Genomic DNA, 24,465 nt, shown 5'->3' with positions numbered 1-24,465 from the left:
GAGGATGAATATAATACACAGATTGATGAAGCTAAAAGGTCCCCGTTTTTTATGGTGATAGAGAATGATTCTTCCATCCACGGGTGCAGCCTACGTATTGTTTAGGTACCGCTGCTGTCCGCTGGTGGAGAAGAGAAGTCTGGGGAAATCCAGGCTTTGTTCATCTTTATGAGTGTAAGCCTGTCGGCACTGTCGGTTGACAGGCGGGTACGCTTATCCGTGATGATTCCCCCAGCCGCACTAAACAACCTCTCTGACAAGACGCTAGCCGCAGGACAAGCAAGCACCTCCGGGAGCCGGCGCACCTTTCCGAGCAGGTCTGACAAGCGTGGGTAGCTTTTCAGAAAGCGCTGAACCACCAAATTAAAGACGTGGGCCAGGCATGGCACGTGCGTGAGGCTACCGAGCTGCAAAGCCGCCACCAAGTTACGGCCGTTGTCACATACGACCATGCCCGGTTGGAGGCTCAGCGGCGAAAGCCAGCGGTTGGTCTGCTCTGTCAGACCCTGCAGCAGTTTGTGGGCCGTGTGCCTCTTCTCTCCTAAGCTGAGTAGTTTCAGCACGGCCTGCTGACGCTTGGCCACCGCTGTGCTGCCACGCCGCACGACAACGACTGCTGGCGACGTGCTGCTGCTGACACATCTTGATTACGAGACAGAGGTTGCGTAGGAGGAGGGTGGTTTAGTGGAGGAAGCATACACCGCCGCAGATACCAGCACCGAGCTGGGGCCCGCAATTCTGGGGGTGGGTAGGACGTGAGCGGTCCCAGGCTCTGACGCGGTCCCAGCCTCCACTAAATTCACCCAATGTGCCGTCAGTGAGATATAGTGGCCCTGCCCGCCTGTGCTTGTCTACGTATCCGTTGTTAAGTGGACCTTGGCAGTAACCGCGTTGGTGAGGGTGCGTACAATGTTGCGGGAGACGTGGTTGTGCAGGGCTGGGGCGGCACATCGGGAAAAGTAGTGGTGACTGGGAACCGAGTAGCGCGGGGCCGCCGCCACCATCATGTTTTTGAAAGCCTCCGTTTCCACAAGCCTATACGGCAGCATCTCCAGGCTGATCAATTTGGCTATGTGCACGTTTAACGCTTGAGTGTGCGGGTGCGTGGCAGCGTACTTGCGCTTGCGCTCAAACACTTGCGCTAGCCACAGCTGAACGGTGCGCTGAGAGACATTGGTGGATGAGGCCGAGGACAGCGGAGGTGAGGGTGTGGGCGCACGCCGGGAGACGGTCGTGCCTGTGTCCTGAGAGGGGGGTTGGATCTCAGTGGCAGGTTGGGGCACAGGGGGAGAGGCAGTGGTGCAAACTGGAGGCGATGAACAGCCTTCGTCCCACCTTGTGGGGTGCTTGGCCATCATATGTCTGCGCATGCTGGTGGTGGTGAGGCTGGTGCTGGTGGCTCCACGGCTGATCTTGGCGCGACAAACCTTGCACACCACAGTTCGTCAGTCGTCTGCACTCTCAGTGAAAAACTGCTAGACCTTTCAGCACCTCGGCCTCTGCAGGTTGGCATGGCGCGAGGGGGCGCTTTGGGAAACAGTTGGTGGATTATTCGGTCTGGCCCTGCCTCTACCCCTGGCCACCGCACTGCCTCTTCCAACCTGCCCTGCTGCTGCACTTGCCTCCCCCTCTGAAGACCTGTCCTCAGTAGGCGTAGCAAACCAGGTGGGGTCAGTCACCTCATCGTCCTGCTGCTCTTCCTCAGATTCCTCTGTGCGCTCCTCCCTCGGACTTACTCCAATTACTACTACCTGAGTGATAGACAACTGTGTCTCATCGTCATCGTCCTCCTCACCCACTGAAAGCTCTTGAGACAGTTGCCGGAAGTCCCCAGCCTCATCCCCCGGACCCCGGGAACTTTCCAAAGGTTGGGCATCGGTCACGACAAACTCCTCCGGTGGGAGAGGAACCATTGCTGGCCATTCTGGGCAGGGGCCCGGGAACAGTTCCTGGGAGTCTGCCTGCTCCTCAGAATGTGTCATTGTAATGGAGTGAGGAGGCTGGGAGGAAGGAGGAGCAGCAGCCAGAGGATTCAGAGTTGCAGCAGTGGACGGCGCAGAACTCTGGGTGGTCGATAGATTGCTGGATGCACTTTCTGCCATCCACGACAAGACCTGCTCACACTGGTCATTTTCTAATAAAGGTCTACCGCGTGGACCCATTAATTGTGAGATGAATGTGGGGACGCCAGAAACGTGCCTCTCTCCTAATCCCGCAGCAGTCGGCTGCGATACACCAGGATCAGGGGCTCGGCCTGTGACCACACCCTGACTTGGGCCTCCGCGTCCTCGGCCGCGTCCACGTCCTCTAGGCCTACCCCTACCCTTCAGCATGGTGTATTACCAGTAGTGCAGAAACAGAACGCTGTAATTAAATGTGCCGCTTATTGGCCTGTGGTTGGAGGCTGACTTCGCTTACGGAACGCACAGCAGAGGCAGGAAAGAAATTTGCGCAAGCCTGCTGTAACACTTAGCTGGCTGCGTATGAATTAGGACAACTACCCCCAGCAGAGACCCAGTACACTTGTGGACAGGAATACAGCGGTGATGTAAGAGGCAACACAGAGGCAGGAAAGAATTTTGCGCAATCCTGCTGTAACACTTAGCTGGCTGTGTATGAATTAGGACAACTACCCCCAGCAGAGACCCAGTACACTTGTGGACAGGAATACAGTGGTGATGTAAGAGGCAACACAGAGGCAGGAAAGAATTTTGCGCAAGCCTGCTGTAACACTTAGCTGGCTGCGTATGAATTAGGACAATTACCCCCAGCAGAGACCCAGTACACTGAGGACGGTCACAGGCAGCCCAAATAGATATTTTTCCCAAATGTTTTTGGAAAGGCCCACTGCCCATATACACTAAATATGTCTTCTGTCCCTGCCTCACCACTACTGGCCCTGGACAATGTAAAATTACTGCAGGATGCAATGCTCTGCACGGCCGATATACAAAAAAAAAATGTGCAACACTGCAAAAAGCAGCCTCCACACTACTGCACACGGTTAGATGTGGCCCTAAGAAGGACCGTTGGGGTTCTTGAAGCCTAAAATAACTCCTAACGCTCTCCCTATAGCAGCTCCGGCACCAGCAGCACTGTCCCTGATCTCTGTCAGAATGCATCTGTGGCGAGCCGTGGGAGGGGCCGATTTATATACTCGGGTGACACCTGATCTCGCCAGCCACTCACTGCAGGGGGGTGGTATAGGGCTTGAACGTCGCAGGGGGAAGTTGTAATGCCTTCCCTGTCTTTCTATTGGCCAGAAAAGCGCGCTAACGTCTCAGAGATGAAAGTGAAAGTAACTCGAACATCGCGTGGTACTCGTCTCGAGTAACGAGCATCTCGAACACGCTAATACTCGAACGAGTATCAAGCTCGGACGAGTATGTTTGCTCATCTCTAATGAAAATCCATGTTTCTTCCTCCCATAGGAAATAAGGGGGATCCTGGAACAGAATTGCCCAAAAATAGGACATGCAATGATTTTCTGATCTCACACTGTCTGTGCAAGCAAAAAATTGCTCATGTAAATGAATCCATAAAAAATAAATGGGTTGTTTTCTCATGGAATTTCTGTCCATATCGCAATTGGATGGAACCTGCACAGTAACATTTTGTATAGATGCAGCATGATACAAGGATACATGAGCAGGTAAAAACACCACTTCCCAGCAGCAAGCAGAACAGGCAAAGTGCTACATGGGGGGGAGGGGGGCACAGGTGCAAAATACTGATGAGCAAGCACTCACACACCTACCATACACTCATAGATTAGGCTTGTATAGGGTGCCAGTTACAGAGATAAGTGTAGCGCATCATGCTGGCTTTTGGTCTATCAATTTTAGGGAAAAAATGCATAAGTCGTAAAGATGAAGGTTTCAAATGTTTTTATTTAAACCTTAATATATAAGATTTAATATGAAGCTGTAATATATGTTTTTTTCAGTGGTGTTAGACAAGGAATTGTTGGTAATCGGTGCCAGATCATGGAAGTTGAGGTCCACAAGAAGTGTAATATGGTGGTCAAATTCTTCCACAAAACAAGCACTTTGGGTACTATTGTATCTTGTCGACACCGGAGACATAATACAATAGTACCAGCACTTTGTTGGATCACTGAAGTTGAAGTTCACAACAGGTGTAATATGGTGATCAGATGTTTCCACAAGCACTTTCTGGGACCACTGAAGCTGAGGAACACAACAGGTGTAATATGGTGGTCAAATGCTTCCAGAAGCACTTTGTTGGATCACTGAAGATGAAGTCCACAACAGATGTAATATGGTGGTCAGATGTTTCCGCATGCATTTTGTTGGATCATTGAAGTTGAAGTCCACAGCCAATGTAATATGATGGTCAGATGCTTCCAAGAGCACTTTGATGGATCACCGAAGCTGAGGTCCACAATAGGTGTAATATAGTGGTCAGATACATCCAAGAACACTTTGTTGGATCACTGAAGTTGAAGTCCACAACAGGTGTAATATGGTGGTCAGATGTTTCCACAAGCACTTTCTGGGACCACTGAAGCTGAGGAACACAAGTGTAATATGGTGGTCAAATGCTTCCAGAAGCACTTTGTTGGATCACTGAAGCTAAGGAACACAACAGGTGTAATATGGTGGTCAGATGCTTCCACAAGCACTTTGTTGGATCAATATAAAGTTGAGGTTCACACAATAGATGTAATACAGTTGTCTGATGATGTTTTTATCTAATGAGAAAAACAAAATTGATTAAGGAATTAATGAAAAGTTCCATATAACATAATTATGTTAAAATAATACTGGAGTCATTAAATGTATTTAAATATACGAGAACTGAAGATGATTATGCATATAGGATATTCTATATATAGTCATATCAATAAAACTGTGTATTGCTGGCATGGGTTGTGGGGTTGGACCGTTACCAAACAAAACATTGATGCTCTATCCTAAAAATGTTCTACACTTTGGACAATCCCTACTTATCTCTTGACAATAAGCGGATCACAAAATTGCCCCTACTGGAACCCCAGGTTCCCACATCTGCTTTAAGGCCATTCCATTAATATAATGATCCTAACATCTAAGAGCTTTTTGGGTGCCATTTTGTTTATTTACATGCTTTTTAATATGTTTTCTTTTTTCTGGTATTTTTCATGTCCAACAGAGAAGCAGAGCGACAGCCGACTTGTGATCGTCCTTATGGAAAAATTACACAGTATGAAAAATACATACTGAAAATAACAACCAAATAAAGCTGATGTCAGATTGTACGTTTTCTAGGATGTTCATAGTGTGTTGGGACAATAGTGAATGTCTTCACTGATAGATCCGATGATGTCTGCCGGCAATACAGCGTTGATATGAGTAAACCTGTTCTGATGGTGTGAGGTGATTCGATAAAGTCTGTCAGCTGTAACACTAATGTCATAAGCTCGGTACAATAAGAATCACCTACACCATAAGAATAGGTACAGTATATGAAACTAATATAATAACCACTATACAACCGTAAATGAGTACCTACCATGTGAAGGAAGCATAGAGGCATTAGCAATGATGGATGTTATGAGATGTTGAAAAGAAGGCTGGCAGCTGTCAAAGCCGCCTCCTTCTTTGGCCTCTCCCAGATGTTTTTCCGCCGTAGGATCTTATTTCGGCGTGTACAGCTGCTCGCGACCGAGGGCAATGCAGCACTCACAGTCGTGACCCAGGTCTGATGGTGGGGGCTCACCTGTAAAACCAATGTCATAAACTGAGTACAATAGGAATCACCTACACGATAAGGATAGGTACAGTAGATGAAACTAGAATGATAACTAATGTACAACCATAAATGAGAACTTACGAACTGAAGGTAGAACAGAGGCTTTAGCCATGCCTGATGCTGTGAGCTGTTTGGAGGAAGGCTGGCTGATCCCATAGCCGCCTACTTTTTTGGCCTCTCCCAGATGTTCCCCAGCTGTAGTTTGATTTTCTGGGGTGTACAGCTCTTCATGACCACGGGCAATACAGCACTGACATCCGTGATCCGGGCCTGATGGTATGGTGCGAGCAGATAAAGGTTTGTCACCTGTGAAACCAATGTTATAAGCTAAGTACAACAGAAATCGCCTACATGATTTGAATAGGTATAGTATATGCAACTGAAATGATAACCACTGTAGAACATAAATGAGAACTTACTACGTGAAGTATGGTTAGAGGAGCCATAAGCTATGATGGCTGCCATGAGTTGTTGGAATGACGAGTGGCAGATATCATAGCTGCCTGGTTTTTTGGCCTCTTCATGGTGTTCCTCAGGTTTCATGATGTTCATGGCCTTTTTAGGACTTTCTTCAGGCATGGTGACTTTAATCTCATCAGGTTCTGTAATATAGACATATTGGATGTTTCTACAGTTTCGAAGTACAGATCATACATTGCATGTATGTGGAGTTGAATATACAACGCCACTAAGAAACAGAGCAGTGAATTAAAAAAAAAAACTTCTCACACTGCATATAACAGCGAGAGCCGCCTCACAGAGCAGTAATATGCAGTGTTTTATGCATACCACCGTGTGAATGTGCCCTAAGTATTACAGTGCATCGTACAAGCTATGAAGAGATCACATGTTCAAATCCCACTACAGGGCTAAAATAAATTTTAAGCTTTTTTTTCAATACATTTAATAAGAAAAAAAATATATATATACATATATATAATATATTTACATTTTTAAATCTAATAAAACATAATAATTCTATATAAATTTGGTATCGCCATAAAAGTACTAAATCGTTGTGATTGTAATCTCCTACAACATGAATATAGTGTAATAAATTAAAATTTATAGCCGTATTTCAGTTGTTTGAAGTCTATATATCACTTGGTATATTATATTTACCGTCAATATGGTCGTCAGCCTTGGTGATGTTTATCTTGGCCTTTTTAGGTGTTTCTTCAGGCATGGTGACTTTTATCTCATCAGGATCTGTAATACAGACATATTGGATGTTACTACAGTTTCAGAGTAGAGATTATACATTGCGTGTATGCAGCATTTAACAGATTAGTGAAATAAAAAAAAGGAAACTTGTCACACTGTACATAACAGCTTGCGTGAGATACGCTATCATGTGCAGTGCACAATCACTGCCCTATGCAGCCATAGCCATCTCACAGAACAGGAAAATGTGGTGTTTTATGCATACCACCATGTGAATGAGCTCTAAGTATTACAGTGCATCATACAAGCTATGAAGAGATCATGTGTTCAAATCCCACTACAGGGCTAAAACAAATATTAAGCTTTTTTCAACAAATTTAAAAAAATATAAATATATATATATATTACATTTTTAAATCTAATAAAAAAATAATAAATTCGATATCGCCATAAAGGTACTAAATCGTGATTAAAAATTAAAAAAAAAAAAATATATATATATATATATATTCATTTTTCAAGCTAGTAAAACATAACAAATTCTACAAAAAATTGATATCGCCATAAAAGTACTAAATCACTATTATTGTAATCTCCTACAACATACATATAGTATTAGATTACAATTTATAGACATATTTCAGTTCTTCAAATATTTACCGTCAGTATGGTCGGCTCTCTGATTGGTCGTCTCTCTGGTCATTGTCTCTTTGGTGTTCTTTCTATGAAGGTTATTGTAAAGAAGATAAAATTGTAGGTTAGTGTATTGGCACATTAGTTTTGCAGCATATAGTAAAACATCAGAAGCCATATGCATAAAACAAAGGTGGGTGTAACGCCTAGATTTCTGGCAGACTGGAAAGTCACCTGGTTGGCAGATGAGGGCATCAGCGTTCCTTTTTGTCTAAGTTCATATATATTAGGCTACAGATATATTCTTCATTATCTTGACTTTCATGGCAGTTTGGCCATTATTATAGTATGTCTACACTATTTGCATAGCGTGGCAGTCAATACACTGTAACAGGCCATGTAATAGCGTACAGTGCCAAAAGAACATTTGGCATATTAAACAAATAGTTGTGGCACATTGGACATTCATTTGGCACTGAATATACAGTATCACTATGTTATATGATGTGTATACACTACATTTAGCAGATATGCTAAATGCATCTATAGGGCCCCATTTCCCCTTTGTATGTGGGGGTATGCCACTGCCTAAATTTATTCAACTTCTGCAACAAGTTTTGACTTTACTTTTGATGTTGAGACACTGAAACAGTATACTTTTATCTTATAAAGGGATCCTATGAGCAGCACAATGTATACATAAGTGTCAAACATAAAGTCTAAACACAGTGTGAACATGGCCTAAGTCCCCATAAGTTTCTTCATTCAGTCTATCCTTCTAGTATAGACTATTATTAGACTTTTATCCTTCTAGTATAGACTATTCATATGGCCTTCAAGTCATTGTGGATCCATTACACTAATACCAATATCAACTCCTGGGAGGCCCACAATGAATCATATTCTTATAAAGAGGTGATCATAACAACATAAAGAATATTAATTATCTAATCCACAATGTGGTTGTTGTGAGCGTCACAGTACTAAATGGAGAAAATCAGTGTGTAATGTGTAATACTTACTTATATATGAGACAATAGACGATTCCAAGTATGATCCCTAATAGAAGAACTGTGCCAGTAGTGACTGTGGCCACAGGAAATCCATAATGGGGAATAGCTGGTGTCCCAGGGTCTGGAAGCTGGTAGACGATGGTTTCCAGACTTGGAGTAACTAATAAAAATGGATAAACATAGATAGTATTTAGTGACAACAATTCTGATTTACTAAAAGTTCATTAATCATCACAGCTCTTTATATTACATGAATGTCCAGAAAAGCATTTGTAAAAATTGTGAAAGCATTAAGAAAAAGTTCAGTGCCACAATTTGTCTTCTCAATAGCTTTTCAATGGCCTTTGTCGTGTTAAGATAGCCTGTTGCACCAAGTTATCAGCATTGGGTTAAACTTTGCTACATTTGTAATACTGTGTTAATAAAGTGTAATAACCCTTTTGCTGTGGCAAACATTTTGATACGTTGGACATACACAAATAAAACGTGTGATATAAAATACCCCCATACCTGGATATTTTATGAAAGTAAATACTTTAAACATTGTAAAAAATGCCACCCAGCATGTAATGCTTATGGGCACCTTCATGCAATTTTACAATAAAGCCTGACATTACGCGAACACTACATACAAATTCATATTTGTGGCTGTAAATGTGACCCAGGCAGCGCCATAGACGCACACCACCTCCTAAATATAAATGTCCAAGATGTGCAGAAGTCATACATGTCACTTCCCCTGTGTGTAGAAGAAGGTGTCTTTCTATAATCACCATAACTAAATACACCAAAAGAAATCTTTTGAATGTAAACTCATATACGTTTGCATTAATTACATAAACAATGTATGTCTATGGCGATAAAAGGGTTAATTGTCACAATATATCAATATAAGGGCTAATTCACCGCGTTGTCCTTGTTGTGTCTGGAAAAAGCAGATGCAAAACAAAGCGGGCCGCAAACAGACGCCTAAATTACATCCCTGCAAACACCCAAATTTCCCTGACACTGTGCTTTATCTATGTGGTGGATAACTGGGGGTGTATGGGGTACCTGATCCTGTGCTTTATCTATGTGGGGGATTACTGCGGAAATATAGGGTACGTGACTCTGTGCATTATCTATGTGGGGGATTACCTGGGGATATATGGGATACCTAACGCTGTGCTTTAGCTATGTGGGGAAATTTCCAGATTGTATATACTGATAAGCTTACCTATTGTAGTAATGTCTTCCATTTCGGGATCATAGTCTTCCCAAATAATGGGCGCTCCTTTCACTGTTGCCAGTAAGAGGTTCACAATGAGAATAGTAATAATGCTCATTTTAGCCTGGAGGTGAGTAGCCATGTGTGCTCAGACAAATAGCCTCCCCAAACAAAGTCTCCAACTGATGCGTCACTTAATATCACTAGAGTTTTGATGATGTCATAATAGAAGCCTATGACACAATAGGCCAAAAGAATAGCTAGTGATGTCATAATAGAAACCTATGATATATGAGACCTACAAAACAGCTAAAGTTTCCGTGATGTCATAATTGAGGCCTAAGACTAACATAATAAGGAGCTAGTTTTTCTTAACCCGTTAGTGACCAAGCCTGTTTGCGCCTTAATGGCCAGGCCAAATTTTGGAAATCTGACATGTGTCACTTTAACATAGAATAACCCTGTAAAGGTTTTGCATATCCAAGTGATTCTAACATTGTTTTTTCACCACATATTGTACTTCATTTTGGTGGTAAAATTAACCAATAGAATTTGTGTATATGTATTAAAAGCATCAAAATTGGGAACATTTTGAAAAAAATTGCCATTTTTCACACTTTCATCTGCAATATGTCAAATATGTGCAAACATACTGTACAAGTTTTTGATAAGATATATATTTCCATCTGTTTACTTTATTCTGGAAGGACTTTTGAAAAACTAGTCTTTTTTAACCATTTAGGAGACATACAAATTTAACATTAGTTATTAAAATTTTGAGGAATATTTTGTTTTCCTACAAGCCGAGATTGCAAAGGTTCATAGGTGTCAGAGTGATAGATACCCCGACAAATGACCCCATTAAAAAATACACCCCTTAATATATTCACTGAGGGTTTTAGGAGTATTTTGACCCTACAGTTTTTTTCAGGCATTTTAGAGGAGAAAAAAATAAAATTTCATATATTTGCAAATATGTCATTTTAAAAAACATTTTGTTTCTATAGTGCACATGAAAATGAGTAATTGCACCCAAAATGGATACCACTGTTTGTCCTGTGATCAGAAACATACCCACTGTGGCCTTAATCTTAGATTTGTATAAACAATGGGGCCCAAAACTAGAGGAGCAGCCGGTGGCTTTCAGAACACACATTTTGCTTGAAGGTGTTTTATCCCCCATTGCTCACTCGTAAAGCCATTGAGCAGCCAAAACAGCGGAGAACCCCCACAAATGACCCCATTTGAAAACTAGACCCCATACCGAATTCATCTAGGGGTGTGCTGCATATTTTGATCCCAACGTTTTTGAATGAACCAAAGCAAGCAGAAGGAAAAAATTATGATTTAAATTTTGTTGACAATTGAGTCATTTTAAAAGTTTTTTTGTACAGCACACATAGGAATGAAGACTTTCACAACAAAATGGATACACCTGTTTATTCTGTGTTCAGAAACATACCCATTGTGCCCCAATCTACTTTTAGGACACATGACTAGGCCTGCAATGGAGAGAACACCCATTGGCTTTCAGGGCACAACTGAATTAATTCCAGGCCCATTGCTCACTTGTACAGAAAAAATATTGACTCCCTAAAAAGAACCCCCTCCCTTTGTCATTCCCTAAATCTTAGATAAAAGTAATAATGACAACTTTGTGGTATGTCTCAAAACAGGGGTAATTACAGAGGCCTGGTTGGGATGGGCACATGGGGCTAAAAAACAGGGTATCCCTCCTCTTCCCATGCTTGCTGCAAACCTGACACTTTTTTGTTTTTTCTTTCTTAACCTCAGTGGCAGGGATGGGGTGTAAAAAGTGGCGCTCTGTGAGGCTTCGTAAGCTAGCTGAGGTGCGGCAGTCTCAAACAGAAGGCACTCAAAAAGCTACTCCTAGAACTGCAGTAAGGCAAGCGTTCTTTTTGTAAATTACATTGGTATTACAGGTAGCGATCTAAATAATGCCGGGCTCACACGGCCATATAAGGAATCTACTTGCGGAGGTCAGGGGTAGATTCCAGCTGTGAGCCCGGCCGTGGCCCTGCATATGGCCAAGTAATGTACTGTTCTTGACCATGTATTCATGTAGGCGATCATGTGCAGTACACCTTTTTTAGTTTATTTACATTTCCTGCACCATCGCTTAGTGATGATGCGGATACCTGCAGCCTGTATGTAATGTAATTGCTTATGGGTATGTCCGTGACCATAGAGCACAATGGGCTCTACGTCGCGAATATCTGCAGTAAAATAGAACATGATGTTCTGTTTTCTATGAGTGCATTACGTAATTCCGACCCGCTAATGTGAGCAGAATTGTGTATTCGAATGCATTTAATTGATTTGCGTATTACCGCAGATCAAACACTTGGGGAATCTGCAATTCCTATCCGGTAATTTGATACTGGCCTAAGGTTGATTGCTAACTTGTTACACCTATGGATAATGGTGATCATGTGACTGGGGACCGCTTAATGAAGCTTCCGGTCACTGCTCCAGGCTCTCAGCTACCTTCGGTAGCCAGAAGCAAGGGGATTAAAAATTTCCCCGGCCCTACGTGGCTTCTGTGCATGTGTCTGTCATTTTGTTGGTGGGCGCAGAAGCCGGGGAAGTTCTTCTCTAAGATTTTAAGTATATCCCATACATGTTATTAGTTGGTTAAATCTATGCACAAAATAAGCCAATGGAATCTATAGTATTCATCAAGTTCGAATTCCTTTATTAGGATCGCCTATATATTAAAAAAAGACATGTGGAATATGCGCATTGAACAGACTAGTTGGCTGATACAATGTTCCAACTCTTTTTCGTGAGATATGGACATGTACTAAGAGGTGACATCTAAGGATGCCCAAATGATATAGTCCGAAAATTTTGTCGCATTTAGTTTTAACAAAAAGTCACTCGTGTCTTTGATATGCGAGCTGCCCATAATTGAAAATTCATGTAATAAGCCCAAGCTATAGTTAATAAAAAAAAGTCAACTTAAATAGGGTACAGACAGCTATACATTAAAAAAAGCTAATTTTTGTTCCAAAAGACTTAAAGGGGTTGTCCCGCGGCAGCAAGTGGGTCTATACACTTCTGTATGGCCATGTTAATGCACTTTGTAATGTACATTGTGCATTAATTATGAGCCATACAGAAGTTATCAGAAATTTTTCACTTACCTGTTCCGTTGCTAGCGTCCTCGTTTCCATGGAGCCGTCTAATTTTCAGCGTCTAATCGCCAAATTAGATGCGCTTGCGCAGTCCGGGTCTTCTTCTTTTCTCAATGGGGCTCCGTGTAGCTCCGTGTAGCTCCGCCCCGTCACGTGCCGATTTCAGTAAATCAGGAGGCTGGAATCGGCAATGGACCGCACAGAAGCCCTGCGGTCCACCGAGGGAGAAGATCCCGGCGGCCATCTTCAGCAGGTAAGTAAGAAGTCACCGGAGCGCGGGGATTCAGGTAAGCGTTGTCCGGTGTTCTTGTTTAACCCCTGCATCGGGGTTGTCTCGTGCCGAACGGGGGGGCTGTTGAAAAAAAAAAAACCCCTGTTTCGGCCCGGGACAACCCCTTTAATACAAGACCCTGTCTTATTTTCGGGGGAATTAGGGTAGCACCAATCTATTTTGAATTGCTGTACATACATGGAGTTTATAAGTATGCAATCAGTGCTTGTTCCTGTAGTTAGCACCGCTGTCTTGCTATAGTTTGAAGAAAACTCATACAAACACAGAGAACATACAGTTTTGCAAAAATGTTCTGAGAGGGCAGTACATTTTATCAGCAATTGCCTTTATGGAGATTTTGGTGGGTACAACAGATCATTTAATGTGTATGATGGCCTTCCAACTGCAGTCGTTGGGGAGATAAAGATCAGGTAGTTACTGTAATCTATGTACATCACTGCTATAAACAGAATATATTGCCACTATGTAACTCATATAAAATACATAAATAGTAGAGATGAGCGAGCACCAAAATGCTCGGGTGCTCGTTACTCGGGACGAAAATTTCGCAATGCTCGAGGGTTCGTTTCGAGTAACGAACCCCATGGAAGTCAATGGGCGACTCGAGCATTTTTGTATTTCGCCGATGCTCGCTAAGGTTTCCATTTGTGAAAATCTGGGCAATTCAAGAAAGTGATGGGAACGACACAGCAACGGATAGGGCAGGCGAGGGGCTACATGTTGGGCTGCATCTCAAGTTCCCAGGTCCCACTATTAAGCCACAATAGCGGCAACAACTTTTACTTCTGAAAAGCCCTCATTAGCAATGCATACCTTAGCTAAGCACCACACTACCTCCAACAAAGCACAATCACTGCCTGCATGACACTCCGCTGCCACTTCTCCTGGGTTACATGCTGCCCAACCCCCCCCCCCCCCCCCCCTGCACGACCCAGTGTCCACAGCGCACACCAAAGTGTCCCTGCGCAGCCTTCAGCAGAGCTAACGTCAGATTAAATGCAGGTGGGCTTCGGCCCCAACCTGACCGGGGTTTTTAATTCATAGACACAGGCAGGTACAACTCCCTATTGTGAAGTCCCTGTGGACCCACAGCATGGGTGGGTGCCAGGAAGCCACCGGCGGTACATAAATATATCCCATTGCAGTGCCCATCACAGCTGAGGTTATGTCATGTTTAATGCAGGTGGGCTTCGGCCCACACTGGTTGCCCCAGTCAGACTGGGGTTCTTTAGAAGTGGACACATGCAGTTACAACTCCGTGTGGACCGACAGCCTGGGTGGGGGCCAGGAAGCCACCGGCGGTACATAAATATATCCCATTGCAGTGCCCATCACAGCTGAGGTAATTTCATGTTTAATGCAGGTGGGCTTCGGCCCACACTGCACGCCCCAGTCAGACTGGGGTTCTTTAGAAGTGGACACATGCAGTTACAACTCCATGTGGACCGACAGCATGGGTGGGTGCCAGGAAGCCACCGCCGGTACATAAATATATCCCATTGCAGTGCCCATCACAGCTGAGGTAATGTCATGTTTAATGCAGGTGGGCTTCGGCCCGCACTGCATGCCCCAGTCAGACTGGGATTCTTTAGAAGTGGACACATGCAGTTACAACTCCGTGTGGACCGACAGCATGGGTGGGTGCCAGGAAGCCACCGGCGGTACATAAATATATCCCATTGCAGTGCCCAGCACAGCTGAGGTAATGTCATGTTTAATGCAGGTGGGCTTCGGCCCACACTGCATGCCCCAGTCAGACTGGGGTTCTTTAGAAGTGCACACATGCAGTTACAACTTTGTGTGGACCGACAGCATGGGTGGCTCCCTGGAACCCACCGGCGGTATATAAATATATCCCATTGCAGTGCCTAGCACAGCTGATGTAACGTCAGCTGTAATGCAGGTGGGCAAAAAATTAATTGGATTACACTGTAGGCGAGGGACCCAAAAAATTGGTGTACCAACAGTACTAATGTACCTCAGAAAAATTGCCCATGCCCAACCAAGAGGGCAGGTGAAACCCATTAATCGCTTTGTTTAATGTGGCTTAATTTGAAACTAGGCCTGGAGGCAGCCCAGTAAAAATAAAAATTGGTTCAGGTGCAAGTTTCAACGCTTCCATGAGCATTGAAACGTATAAAAATTGTTTACAAAAATTATATGACTGAGCCTTGTGGGCCTAAGAAAAATTGCCCGTTCGGCGTGATTACGTGAGGTTTCAGGAGGAGGAGCAGGAGGAGGAGGATGAATATAATACACAGATTGATGAAGCTAAAAGGTCCCCGTTTTTTATGGTGATAGAGAATGATTCTTCCATCCACGGGTGCAGCCTACGTATTGTTTAGGTACCGCTGCTGTCCGCTGGTGGAGAAGAGAAGTCTGGGGAAATCCAGGCTTTGTTCATCTTTATGAGTGTAAGCCTGTCGGCACTGTCGGTTGACAGGCGGGTACGCTTATCCGTGATGATTCCCCCAGCCGCACTAAACAACCTCTCTGACAAGACGCTAGCCGCAGGACAAGCAAGCACCTCCGGGAGCCGGCGCACCTTTCCGAGCAGGTCTGACAAGCGTGGGTAGCTTTTCAGAAAGCGCTGAACCACCAAATTAAAGACGTGGGCCAGGCATGGCACGTGCGTGAGGCTACCGAGCTGCAAAGCCGCCACCAAGTTACGGCCGTTGTCACATACGACCATGCCCGGTTGGAGGCTCAGCGGCGAAAGCCAGCGGTTGGTCTGCTCTGTCAGACCCTGCAGCAGTTTGTGGGCCGTGTGCCTCTTCTCTCCTAAGCTGAGTAGTTTCAGCACGGCCTGCTGACGCTTGGCCACCGCTGTGCTGCCACGCCGCACGACAACGACTGCTGGCGACGTGCTGCTGCTGACACATCTTGATTACGAGACAGAGGTTGCGTAGGAGGAGGGTGGTTTAGTGGAGGAAGCATACACCGCCGCAGATACCAGCACCGAGCTGGGGCCCGCAATTCTGGGGGTGGGTAGGACGTGAGCGGTCCCAGGCTCTGACGCGGTCCCAGCCTCCACTAAATTCACCCAATGTGCCGTCAGTGAGATATAGTGGCCCTGCCCGCCTGTGCTTGTCTACGTATCCGTTGTTAAGTGGACCTTGGCAGTAACCGCGTTGGTGAGGGTGCGTACAATGTTGCGGGAGACGTGGTTGTGCAGGGCTGGGGCGGCACATCGGGAAAAGTAGTGGTGACTGGGAACCGAGTAGCGCGGGGCCGCCGCCACCATCATGTTTTTGAAAGCCTCCGTTTCCACAAGCCTATACGGCAGCATCTCCAGGCTGATCAATTTGGCTATGTGCACGTTTAACGCTTGAGTGTGTGGGTGCGTGGCAGCGTACTTGCGCTTGCGCTCAAACACTTGCACTAGCCACAGCTGAACGGTGCGCTGAGAGACATTGGTGGATGAGGCCGAGGACAGCGGAGGTGAGGGTGTGGGCGCACGCCGGGAGACGGTCGTGCCTGTGTCCTGAGAGGGGGTTGGATCTCAGTGGCAGGTTGGGGCACAGGGGGAGAGGCAGTGGTGCAAACTGGAGGCGATGAACAGCCTTCGTCCCACCTTGTGGGGTGCTTGGCCATCATATGTCTGCGCATGCTGGTGGTGGTGAGGCTGGTGCTGGTGGCTCCACGGCTGATCTTGGCGCGACAAACCTTGCACACCACAGTTCGTCAGTCGTCTGCACTCTCAGTGAAAAACTGCTAGACCTTTCAGCACCTCGGCCTCTGCAGGTTGGCATGGCGCGAGGGGGCGCTTTGGGAAACAGTTGGTGGATTATTCGGTCTGGCCCTGCCTCTACCCCTGGCCACCGCACTGCCTCTTCCAACCTGCCCTGCTGCTGCACTTGCCTCCCCCTCTGAAGACCTGTCCTCAGTAGGCGTAGCAAACCAGGTGGGGTCAGTCACCTCATCGTCCTGCTGCTCTTCCTCAGATTCCTCTGTGCGCTCCTCCCTCGGACTTACTCCAATTACTACTACCTGAGTGATAGACAACTGTGTCTCATCGTCATCGTCCTCCTCACCCACTGAAAGCTCTTGAGACAGTTGCCGGAAGTCCCCAGCCTCATCCCCCGGACCCCGGGAACTTTCCAAAGGTTGGGCATCGGTCACGACAAACTCCTCCGGTGGGAGAGGAACCATTGCTGGCCATTCTGGGCAGGGGCCCGGGAACAGTTCCTGGGAGTCTGCCTGCTCCTCAGAATGTGTCATTGTAATGGAGTGAGGAGGCTGGGAGGAAGGAGGAGCAGCAGCCAGAGGATTCAGAGTTGCAGCAGTGGACGGCGCAGAACTCTGGGTGGTCGATAGATTGCTGGATGCACTTTCTGCCATCCACGACAAGACCTGCTCACACTGGTCATTTTCTAATAAAGGTCTACCGCGTGGACCCATTAATTGTGAGATGAATGTGGGGACGCCAGAAACGTGCCTCTCTCCTAATCCAGCAGCAGTCGGCTGTGATACACCAGGATCAGGGGCTCGGCCTGTGACCACACCCTGACTTGGGCCTCCGCGTCCTCGGCCGCGTCCACGTCCTCTAGGCCTACCCCTACCCTTCAGCATGGTGTATTACCAGTAGTGCAGAAACAGAACGCTGTAATTAAATGTGCCGCTTATTGGCCTGTGGTTGGAGGCTGACTTTGCTTACGGAACGCACAGCAGAGGCAGGAAAGAATTTTGCGCAAGCCTGCTGTAACACTTAGCTGGCTGCGTATGAATTAGGACAATTACCCCCAGCAGAGACCCAGTACACTGAGGACGGTCACAGGCAGCCCAAATAGATATTTTTCCCAAATGTTTTTGGAAAGGCCCACTGCCCATATACACTAAATATGTCTTCTGTCCCTGCCTCACCACTACTGGCCCTGGACAATGTAAAATTACTGCAGGATGCAATGCTCTGCACGGCCGATATACAAAAAAAAAATGTGCAACACTGCAAAAAGCAGCCTCCACACTACTGCACACGGTTAGATGTGGCCCTAAGAAGGACCGTTGGGGTTCTTGAAGCCTAAAATAACTCCTAACGCTCTCCCTATAGCAGCTCCGGCACCAGCAGCACTGTCCCTGATCTCTGTCAGAATGCATCTGTGGCGAGCCGCGGGAGGGGCCGATTTATATACTCGGGTGACACCTGATCTCGCCAGCCACTCACTGCAGGGGGGTGGTATAGGGCTTGAACGTCGCAGGGGGAAGTTGTAATGCCTTCCCTGTCTTTCTATTGGCCAGAAAAGCGCGCTAACGTCTCAGAGATGAAAGTGAAAGTAACTCGAACATCGCGTGGTACTCGTCTCGAGTAACGAGCATCTCGAACACGCTAATACTCGAACGAGTATCAAGCTCGGACGAGTATGTTTGCTCATCTCTAATGAAAATCCATGTTTCTTCCTCCCATAGGAAATAAGGGGGATCCTGGAACAGAATTGCCCAAAAATAGGACATGCAATGATTTTCTGATCTCACACTGTCTGTGCAAGCAAAAAATTGCTCATGTAAATGAATCCATAAAAAATAAATGGGTTGTTTTCTCATGGAATTTCTGTCCATATCGCAATTGGATGGAACCTGCACAGTAACATTTTGTATAGATGCAGCATGATACAAGGATACATGAGCAGGTAAAAACACCACTTCCCAGCAGCAAGCAGAACAGGCAAAGTGCTACATGGGGGGGAGGGGGGCACAGGTGCAAAATACTGATGAGCAAGCACTCACACACCTACCATACACTCATAGATTAGGCTTGTATAGGGCGCCAGTTACAGAGATAAGTGTAGCGCATCATGCTGGCTTTTGGTCTATCAATTTTAGGGAAAAAATGCATAAGTCGTAAAGATGAAGGTTTCAAATGTTTTTATTTAAACCTTAATATATAAGATTTAATATGAAGCTGTAATATATGTTTTTTTCAGTGGTGTTAGACAAGGAATTGTTGGTAATCGGTGCCAGATCATGGAAGTTGAGGTCCACAAGAAGTGTAATATGGTGGTCAAATTCTTCCACAAAACAAGCACTTTGGGTACTATTGTATCTTGTCGACACCGGAGACATAATACAATAGTACCAGCACTTTGTTGGATCACTGAAGTTGAAGTTCACAACAGGTGTAATATGGTGATCAGATGTTTCCACAAGCACTTTCTGGGACCACTGAAGCTGAGGAACACAACAGGTGTAATATGGTGGTCAAATGCTTCCAGAAGCACTTTGTTGGATCACTGAAGATGAAGTCCACAACAGATGTAATATGGTGGTCAGATGTTTCCGCATGCATTTTGTTGGATCATTGAAGTTGAAGTCCACAGCCAATGTAATATGATGGTCAGATGCTTCCAAGAGCACTTTGATGGATCACCGAAGCTGAGGTCCACAATAGGTGTAATATAGTGGTCAGATACATCCAAGAACACTTTGTTGGATCACTGAAGTTGAAGTCCACAACAGGTGTAATATGGTGGTCAGATGTTTCCACAAGCACTTTCTGGGACCACTGAAGCTGAGGAACACAAGTGTAATATGGTGGTCAAATGCTTCCAGAAGCACTTTGTTGGATCACTGAAGCTAAGGAACACAACAGGTGTAATATGGTGGTCAGATGCTTCCACAAGCACTTTGTTGGATCAATATAAAGTTGAGGTTCACACAATAGATGTAATACAGTTGTCTGATGATGTTTTTATCTAATGAGAAAAACAAAATTGATTAAGGAATTAATGAAAAGTTCCATATAACATAATTATGTTAAAATAATACTGGAGTCATTAAATGTATTTAAATATACGAGAACTGAAGATGATTATGCATATAGGATATTCTATATATAGTCATATCAATAAAACTGTGTATTGCTGGCATGGGTTGTGGGGTTGGACCGTTACCAAACAAAACATTGATGCTCTATCCTAAAAATGTTCTACACTTTGGACAATCCCTACTTATCTCTTGACAATAAGCGGATCACAAAATTGCCCCTACTGGAACCCCAGGTTCCCACATCTGCTTTAAGGCCATTCCATTAATATAATGATCCTAACATCTAAGAGCTTTTTGGGTGCCATTTTGTTTATTTACATGCTTTTTAATATGTTTTCTTTTTTCTGGTATTTTTCATGTCCAACAGAGAAGCAGAGCGACAGCCGACTTGTGATCGTCCTTATGGAAAAATTACACAGTATGAAAAATACATACTGAAAATAACAACCAAATAAAGCTGATGTCAGATTGTACGTTTTCTAGGATGTTCATAGTGTGTTGGGACAATAGTGAATGTCTTCACTGATAGATCCGATGATGTCTGCCGGCAATACAGCGTTGATATGAGTAAACCTGTTCTGATGGTGTGAGGTGATTCGATAAAGTCTGTCAGCTGTAACACTAATGTCATAAGCTCGGTACAATAAGAATCACCTACACCATAAGAATAGGTACAGTATATGAAACTAATATAATAACCACTATACAACCGTAAATGAGTACCTACCATGTGAAGGAAGCATAGAGGCATTAGCAATGATGGATGTTATGAGATGTTGAAAAGAAGGCTGGCAGATGTCAAAGCCGCCTCCTTCTTTGGCCTCTCCCAGATGTTTTTCCGCCGTAGGATCTTATTTCGGCGTGTACAGCTGCTCGCGACCGAGGGCAATGCAGCACTCACAGTCGTGACCCAGGTCTGATGGTGGGGGCTCACCTGTAAAACCAATGTCATAAACTGAGTACAATAGGAATCACCTACACGATAAGGATAGGTACAGTAGATGAAACTAGAATGATAACTAATGTACAACCATAAATGAGAACTTACGAACTGAAGGTAGAACAGAGGCTTTAGCCATGCCTGATGCTGTGAGCTGTTTGGAGGAAGGCTGGCTGATCCCATAGCCGCCTACTTTTTTGGCCTCTCCCAGATGTTCCCCAGCTGTAGTTTGATTTTCTGGGGTGTACAGCTCTTCATGACCACGGGCAATACAGCACTGACATCCGTGATCCGGGCCTGATGGTATGGTGCGAGCAGATAAAGGTTTGTCACCTGTGAAACCAATGTTATAAGCTAAGTACAACAGAAATCGCCTACATGATTTGAATAGGTATAGTATATGCAACTGAAATGATAACCACTGTAGAACATAAATGAGAACTTACTACGTGAAGTATGGTTAGAGGAGCCATAAGCTATGATGGCTGCCATGAGTTGTTGGAATGACGAGTGGCAGATATCATAGCTGCCTGGTTTTTTGGCCTCTTCATGGTGTTCCTCAGGTTTCATGATGTTCATGGCCTTTTTAGGACTTTCTTCAGGCATGGTGACTTTAATCTCATCAGGTTCTGTAATATAGACATATTGGATGTTTCTACAGTTTCGAAGTACAGATCATACATTGCATGTATGTGGAGTTGAATATACAACGCCACTAAGAAACAGAGCAGTGAATTAAAAAAAAAAACTTCTCACACTGCATAGAACAGCGAGAGCCGCCTCACAGAGCAGTAATATGCAGTGTTTTATGCATACCACCGTGTGAATGAGCCCTAAGTATTACACTGCATCGTACAAGCTATGAAGAGATCACATGTTCAAATCCCACTACAGGGCTAAAATAAATTTTAAGCTTTTTTTTCAATACATTTAATAAGAAAAAAAAATATATATATACATATATATAATATATTTACATTTTTAAATCTAATAAAACATAATAATTCTATATAAATTTGGTATCGCCATAAAAGTACTAAATTGTTGTGATTGTAATCTCCTACAACATGAATATAGTGTAATAAATTAAAATTTATAGCCGTATTTCAGTTGTTTGAAGTCTATATATCACTTGGTATATTATATTTACCGTCAATATGGTCGTCAGCCTTGGTGATGTTTATCTTGGCCTTTTTAGGTGTTTCTTCAGGCATGGTGACTTTTATCTCATCAGGATCTGTAATACAGACATATTGGATGTTACTACAGTTTCAGAGTAGAGATTATACATTGCGTGTATGCAGCATTTAACAGATTAGTGAAATTAAAAAAAGGAAACTTGTCACACTGTACATAACAGCTTGCGTGAGATACGCTATCATGTGCAGTGCACAATCACTGCCCTATGCAGCCATAGCCATCTCACAGAGCAGGAAAATGTGGTGTTTTATGCATACCACCATGTGAATGAGCTCTAAGTATTACAGTGCATCATACAAGCTATGAAGAGATCACGTGTTCAAATCCCACTACAGGGCTAAAACAAATATTAAGCTTTTTTCAACAAATTTAAAAAAATATAAATATATATATATATATATATATATATATTACATTTTTAAATCTAATAAAAAAATAATAAATTCGATATCGCCATAAAGGTACTAAATCGTGATTAAAAATTAAAAAAAAAAAATATATATATATATATATATTCATTTTTCAAGCTAGTAAAACATAACAAATTCTACAAAAAATTGATATCGCCATAAAAGTACTAAATCACTATTATTGTAATCTCCTACAACATACATATAGTATTAGATTACAATTTATAGACATATTTCAGTTCTTCAAATATTTACCGTCAGTATGGTCGGCTCTCTGATTGGTCGTCTCTCTGGTCATTGTCTCTTTGGTGTTCTTTCTATGAAGGTTATTGTAAAGAAGATAAAATTGTAGGTTAGTGTATTGGCACATTAGTTTTGCAGCATATAGTAAAACATCAGAAGCCATATGCATAAAACAAAGGTGGGTGTAACGCCTAGATTTCTGGCAGACTGGAAAGTCACCTGGTTGGCAGATGAGGGCATCAGCGTTCCTTTTTGTCTAAGTTCATATATATTAGGCTACAGATATATTCTTCATTATCTTGACTTTCATGGCAGTTTGGCCATTATTATAGTATGTCTACACTATTTGCATAGCGTGGCAGTCAATACACTGTAACAGGCCATGTAATAGCGTACAGTGCCAAAAGAACATTTGGCATATTAAACAAATAGTTGTGGCACATTGGACATTCATTTGGCACTGAATATACAGTATCACTATGTTATATGATGTGTATACACTACATTTAGCAGATATGCTAAATGCATCTATAGGGCCCCATTTCCCCTTTGTATGTGGGGGTATGCCACTGCCTAAATTTATTCAACTTCTGCAACAAGTTTTGACTTTACTTTTGATGTTGAGACACTGAAACAGTATACTTTTATCTTATAAAGGGATCCTATGAGCAGCACAATGTATACATAAGTGTCAAACATAAAGTCTAAACACAGTGTGAACATGGCCTAAGTCCCCATAAGTTTCTTCATTCAGTCTATCCTTCTAGTATAGACTATTATTAGACTTTTATCCTTCTAGTATAGACTATTCATATGGCCTTCAAGTCATTGTGGATCCATTACACTAATACCAATATCAACTCCTGGGAGGCCCACAATGAATCATATTCTTATAAAGAGGTGATCATAACAACATAAAGAATATTAATTATCTAATCCACAATGTGGTTGTTGTGAGCGTCACAGTACTAAATGGAGAAAATCAGTGTGTAATGTGTAATACTTACTTATATATGAGACAATAGACGATTCCAAGTATGATCCCTAATAGAAGAACTGTGCCAGTAGTGACTGTGGCCACAGGAAATCCATAATGGGGAATAGCTGGTGTCCCAGGGTCTGGAAGCTGGTAGACGATGGTTTCCAGACTTGGAGTAACTAATAAAAATGGATAAACATAGATAGTATTTAGTGACAACAATTCTGATTTACTAAAAGTTCATTAATCATCACAGCTCTTTATATTACATGAATGTCCAGAAAAGCATTTGTAAAAATTGTGAAAGCATTAAGAAAAAGTTCAGTGCCACAATTTGTCTTCTCAATAGCTTTTCAATGGCCTTTGTCGTGTTAAGATAGCCTGTTGCACCAAGTTATCAGCATTGGGTTAAACTTTGCTACATTTGTAATACTGTGTTAATAAAGTGTAATAACCCTTTTGCTGTGGCAAACATTTTGATACGTTGGACATACACAAATAAAACGTGTGATATAAAATACCCCAATACCTGGATATTTTATGAAAGTAAATACTTTAAACATTGTAAAAAATGCCACCCAGCATGTAATGCTTATGGGCACCTTCATGCAATTTTACAATAAAGCCTGACATTACGTGAACACTACATACAAATTCATATTTGTGGCTGTAAATGTGACCCAGGCAGCGCCATAGACGCACACCACCTC

At 43.6% G+C, this 24,465-nt stretch overlaps 2 protein-coding genes across 2 annotated transcripts; both read right to left on the bottom strand.

Annotated features, from left to right (window-relative positions):
- Window positions 1–5,605: 5,605 nt before the first annotated feature.
- On the bottom strand, window positions 5,606–8,974 carry LOC136610656 (uncharacterized). Its single transcript, XM_066589871.1, has 6 exons — window positions 8,574–8,974; window positions 7,579–7,640; window positions 6,877–6,963; window positions 6,174–6,356; window positions 5,836–6,060; window positions 5,606–5,721 (listed from the first exon to the last, which is right to left on the bottom strand). The coding sequence occupies exons 2-6, from the start codon at window positions 7,619–7,621 to the stop codon at window positions 5,639–5,641; spliced, it is 621 nt and encodes a 206-aa protein (XP_066445968.1). The 5' UTR covers window positions 7,622–7,640; window positions 8,574–8,974; the 3' UTR covers window positions 5,606–5,638.
- Window positions 8,975–19,125: 10,151 nt separating this feature from the next.
- LOC136610645 (uncharacterized) lies at window positions 19,126–24,177 on the bottom strand. Its single transcript, XM_066589861.1, has 7 exons — window positions 23,784–24,177; window positions 22,789–22,850; window positions 22,074–22,160; window positions 21,370–21,552; window positions 21,032–21,256; window positions 20,711–20,917; window positions 19,126–19,910 (listed from the first exon to the last, which is right to left on the bottom strand). Exons 2-6 carry the CDS (start codon window positions 22,829–22,831, stop codon window positions 20,835–20,837), a joined length of 621 nt encoding a protein of 206 aa, XP_066445958.1. The 5' UTR covers window positions 22,832–22,850; window positions 23,784–24,177; the 3' UTR covers window positions 19,126–19,910; window positions 20,711–20,834.
- Window positions 24,178–24,465: the final 288 nt, after the last annotated feature.

Source organism: Eleutherodactylus coqui, chromosome 1 (genome assembly GCF_035609145.1).
Source record: "Eleutherodactylus coqui strain aEleCoq1 chromosome 1, aEleCoq1.hap1, whole genome shotgun sequence".
In the NCBI taxonomy this organism is placed as follows: domain Eukaryota; kingdom Metazoa; phylum Chordata; class Amphibia; order Anura; family Eleutherodactylidae; genus Eleutherodactylus; species Eleutherodactylus coqui.
The sequence above is the reverse complement of the archived record's forward strand: the minus strand, read 5'-3'. Positions and strand labels throughout refer to the sequence as shown.

Excerpts from the sequence above, each read along its gene's own strand:
- LOC136610656 (XM_066589871.1), bottom strand. The coding sequence starts at position 7,621 with ATGACCAGAGAGACGACCAATCAGAGAGCCGACCATACTGACG. Across the intron at positions 6,357-6,876 it reads GGCTGACGACCATATTGACG|AACCTGATGAGATTAAAGTC; the intron begins GTAAATATAATA and ends TCTATATTACAG. Across the intron at positions 6,061-6,173 it reads CTCTAACCATACTTCACGTA|GTGACAAACCTTTATCTGCT; the intron begins GTAAGTTCTCAT and ends TTGGTTTCACAG.
- LOC136610645 (XM_066589861.1), bottom strand. The coding sequence starts at position 22,831 with ATGACCAGAGAGACGACCAATCAGAGAGCCGACCATACTGACG. Across the intron at positions 22,161-22,788 it reads GAGAGCCGACCATACTGACG|ATCCTGATGAGATAAAAGTC; the intron begins GTAAATATTTGA and ends TCTGTATTACAG. Across the intron at positions 20,918-21,031 it reads CTCTGTTCTACCTTCAGTTC|GTGAGCCCCCACCATCAGAC; the intron begins GTAAGTTCTCAT and ends TTGGTTTTACAG.